Here is a 4,569-nt window from a genome sequence, read left to right as displayed (position 1 = left end):
AGTGACTTTCCTAATTATTTTGCTAAGGCTGAGGTTTGTAAAAGGTCAGGATGCAATTACACTCCAGGGCCCCCTTCCTAACTCTTAAAAATGCGCATCAAAGACACTTAATGAAAATAATACTTTAAAGTCAGGTATTTGCAGAAATTCCATCATTACAGTAAAAAGTATTGGACTACAAGTCAGCTACCACATACTACTAAAGATGTGACTTAACCAAACTTTCTGAACAGGTGTTCTCACCCCAACTTAAGGTCTAGGGAAAGTCCAATAAGAATGTGCAAGCACAGACTAATGCCACATAGAAATATAAGATAGCACTATGCATATTTATGATAAGCCAACTAAATACATAGTGTGGTAGCGCAAAGAAATGGGAGTCTAGACTGGGGACTACTTTCAGCTTTGGCACTAATTAGCCACATAACAAGTAAATCACACACTTTAATTGCATTTTAAAAATAAAAATACTTCGAATAGCTTATCTTGAAATCCCTAGCAGGTCAAAGTGCTATGATCCCAAAATAACTACGTGGTCCTCCAAAGCAAATGTTAATTGTAACAACAACAACAACAAAAATTCACCAAGAGCTTAACAAGTTTCTTAAGAAAAATACCATTTTAAATTTGTTTTCTAGAAAAGTCTACAATTATTTGGCCATCACTTAAAACAGCAAATTTAAAACTTAGAAAAGTGCAAAAAAGGATCATTAAACAGTGCAAGAGCACTATGTAGAATTAAGATAAACAGTGTAGCTGAGGATAATGAAATACCAAACAGCTTTTCCTAAAGGACAAGGGAAAAACATCTGGGATTTTATGATCTATCCCAAAGAATATATAGGTACTCTTATTAAATACACAAAATGCTTTTTGAGTACTGCAAATAACTCACAGTTTCTATATAAATTATCCTATTTAATAAAGATGGTAGTACATGGAGATTATTTCCTTTTAATTTATTGTTTGGTTTGAATACATGTCCTGCCAATCACACAATACCTAGTGTGACCAAATACATGAGAAATTCCTGTAAGAATCACAAAGTGCCTTGCAGCTTTCTGCCAGGATGCTAAGGAAATGTAACAATGGAGACACAGATTGTCTAAGTTAGAAGTTCCAATCATTAATCTTCCTCAGAACTGGAATCATCCTCTTGGTCAGAGAGTTCAGGGACAGGGAAGCGGAGAATGGCAGCCACTCCAGTCAACTGACTGAGCTGTTCTCCAGATACATGAAGACTAGAGAATATCCTAACAGTGCCCGCATTCTCTTTCACACTGTCCACCAGCTTCACATATCGGCTCCGTGTGGCTACATCCTGGTGCCTGAAAAGCTCATCACTGATGAGCAATGTGTCGATTGCCATAGCCTCATTGGCCTTCTCTACCTGCTTGAGTCCATAAAAAGCTCGGTCAGGTTCATGTTGTAACATTTTATAGAAGTCATCCAAAGCCTTTACTTCCCCAGCGGCTTTAGTGTCTGAAAGGCGGCTAGCTACAGAAGGGTCACAAAGGGCCTCTTTCAGGGAGTACTTGTGTCCAGAGGAGGCATGTACCTGGAATCACAATTATGAAAGTTAGGCAAAACAATCTTAGAGGACCCATTAATCAGCTTGCAATGACCTAAAGCCAAAAGCACTAATAAAAGTTTATTAAGTTTGAGAACTTAAAGCAAAGTTTACTATGTAAATACCCTATTTAACAATTCTCTTTTTCATTTCATTAGCTTGCTTACAATCACAGTCCAGTAAACTCTTTCTCCTCTTGTACTTTTCCCAGTCCTAAAACCTAAGAGTAGTTTATACAAATCCCTCTGCCCATTCTTAATTACCCTTGGATAAGACTGTTTTACCTGAAGGAATTTGGACCGGTTTTCCAGGAGCACTTTGTTGTCGGTCTTCACTGCTTGTTGAAACATGTAGTCGCAGAACTGCTCCCTGACGAATCCTGGGCTGGCCACCAGGATGCACTTCACAACATCAAAGTTTATGTGGCGCTGGATACCCTGGACCACCTGTTCGTAGAATCGCTCCAAGGCCCGGTCATGCTGGGAACAGTTGCCTTTCCGTTTCCTAGGGATGTTCACCTCCACCTTGGCCCGAGTGAGGGTCATGCTGGGAGTGACTAAGCAGATATGGGCGAGGCCTTCCTGCATGACCACAGCCGCCACATCTGCGCTCCAGGCTGGGTCACAGGCCTGCTCGATGCGCTCCAGAACCACACTGTCCCACTGTTTCTTGGCCAGCGTGAACTGGCGGTTGGGCTCCAGCTCGATGGTGTGGTAAGCCCCCATCTTGACATACTCATTCTCTTGGATGTTGGTCCCCTTAACCCGCAGCTGGCAGGCTTGAGAGTCAAAATCGATGGCCTCCACGCAGAGAGTGAGAGTAGTGCGGACCCGGTTGCTTCCTACGCTGCCCGTGGAGGACTCAGTCTGTACCTTGCGGATGGTGGAGGCACGCAAGCTGTCGCCCACCTGCACTAGATTGTAGGTGTGCCACATGTCCTCAGGTTCTTCGGGGACCAGGGTCACCTGGCCCGCATTGTCTTTCTCAATGTCCTTCCTCACGAGCTTCATGACTTTGGCGGGGATTCGCAGGCAGAACAAGAGGAAATGAGGGGGTACCCGGTGGGAAAGGGGCAGGGAGGGAAAGGGAGTCTAGGCCGGGAAGGGGGCGGGGTCTGGTCCCTATAGCCACTGGCCTGACGGGAAGGAAATACTATAGTACCGACTCGAGCGGCCGAGGGGAACACTTACTCTAGCCCTTCTTTTCTTAGTTTCCGGGCGCACGGCACCACACCGGCGCGAGAGACACCGCAGCAAACGCAGTCTTCTCGGTTCCAGCCGCCAGCACGGACCCAGCAGCTGATGCAATGAGCGCGCATGCGTAGCCCGCGTCCCGCCTCCCGGCGCACGTTTTACGTCCCCAAAGAGGAGGCGGGGTGGGGGTGGGGAAATCACAGTTCGCGCGGGCGCAGGCGCACTAAGCGTGAAGCGCGTCCGAGGACTAAACCGACGGAGGAACGTGGTTGGAATCTTTGGTGGCAGGTCGTTTAATGCTGAACTTGGACCTCCTAAGTTTTCTCTTCCACAACTGTTTGTGCAGAATCTGAGGAATATGTAGTTCAAATTATTTTTTTCAGCTGCGTGCAACTGCCACTGAACACCTTCTCTTCCCCGGGTAAATCCAGTGTTAAAACTTAACTAAAAGTAAAAGGAATTCTCAAAAGTGCAGACTTGGCCCCACAGTCCTAAAATGTGCTCGGCTTTGCACCTGCCTTATCCGCACTCAAGCGCTGCACGCCTTTTGGAGCTGGTATTTCCAGAAGCGGTTTCTAAAAACGACTGGTCACGGTGGGTGTGGGCTCAGAGCAACGTGCCCAGCTGTTTTCTGCGCTTAGTTACCGTGTCTGCATGATCTGACTAACCCAGATGTTAAAGCACTGACCCCACACAGAGAAGAAACCATCCGTGGAATTTACCCCTGGGTGGACCTCTCAGTTGCTTGTCCCGATGTCCTGGGAATCCCAGATTCCAAAATTGGCAGTCTCCGCTTTCTGCAGCTCAATAGCCCGTGAAATGTTTAGGTTAGGGATTGGGTCGCAAAAGCTTAGGGCGGGATCATCACTGCCAAAGCTGAGAATATGGGAAGTGGGGAAAATCTGATGTAGTAGGACCAACCCGACTGAAAGGCTATGGAATTTATTTTAAAGAAAATCCTTAAGTCACACAGCATTTTTATGGTGTGGGGGTGTTGAGAATTGGGGACTGCTTCTTAACAAGATCAGTAAATAGAAAAGGCCCATCAGAATTTTCTTGAGGGTTAAGATGGGGTGGAGAGCAGAGGAGTCCTACCATACATCTTCCCATTCTCTTTCTTAACTTGTGTATGGCACTGAAAGGGAAGCTTGAACTGGTGAGACCAGGATGAAAGGGAGGAATCTGACTCTGGCACAAGTCTTGAATTTCACATCTCAGTTATCTTCCTCAGAGATTCTAAGGGGACACAAAATTCCCCTCTATAGCTCTAGTACAAATTAGAGTCATTGTTTTTGTGGCCTCTCTTCTTGCTCTCTGTTCTTACCTCCTTTCACACCTTCCTGTCATAGTGAGTGCCCTCACAGTTTCTAACTCAGACTTCCTTCTTCCACTTCCAAGTAAACCCAGTGACTTTTGAGTAAGGAACTGATCGCACTAAAGTGTAAAGATGGCTTGCCTCTCTCCAACGGAGATTTCCTAACTAGGAGAGAGATAAATACTTTGAGTTGCTCCTTGATCACCTTTCTAAGTACAATTTACCTCTCTCTAAAGTCTGCCAAAGATTAAAAACCACAGAATCACAGTGGCAGGCATACCGTAGGACCTTAATAAATGTTAAGTTTTTAATGAAGAGCTATCATTTATTGAATATTCACCAGGTACTTTCCTATATACTCTTTTAATCTTCATCTATAAATATTTGTTATCCTCATTTTGTAGATTAAGAAAATGAATTACAGAGACATAAAGAAATGTATTCAAGATCACATAACCAGCTTTTAAATTCAGACATGCTTAACTCTCCAT

The 4,569-nt window shown here is 44.7% G+C and overlaps 1 protein-coding gene across 1 annotated transcript; it reads right to left on the bottom strand.

The window, feature by feature from the left end:
* Positions 1-942: 942 nt before the first annotated feature.
* On the bottom strand, positions 943-2,878 carry PELO (pelota mRNA surveillance and ribosome rescue factor). Its single transcript, XM_019464324.2, has 2 exons — positions 1,855-2,878; positions 943-1,558 (listed from the first exon to the last, which is right to left on the bottom strand). The coding sequence occupies exons 1-2, from the start codon at positions 2,578-2,580 to the stop codon at positions 1,127-1,129; spliced, it is 1,158 nt and encodes a 385-aa protein (XP_019319869.1). The 5' UTR covers positions 2,581-2,878; the 3' UTR covers positions 943-1,126.
* Positions 2,879-4,569: the final 1,691 nt, after the last annotated feature.

The sequence above is a fragment of the Panthera pardus genome, unplaced genomic scaffold (assembly GCF_024362965.1).
Source record: "Panthera pardus isolate Hobbes unplaced genomic scaffold, ASM2436296v1 HiC_scaffold_2, whole genome shotgun sequence".
NCBI lineage: Eukaryota > Metazoa > Chordata > Mammalia > Carnivora > Felidae > Panthera > Panthera pardus.
This window is presented reverse-complemented; position numbering and strand designations above follow the sequence as displayed.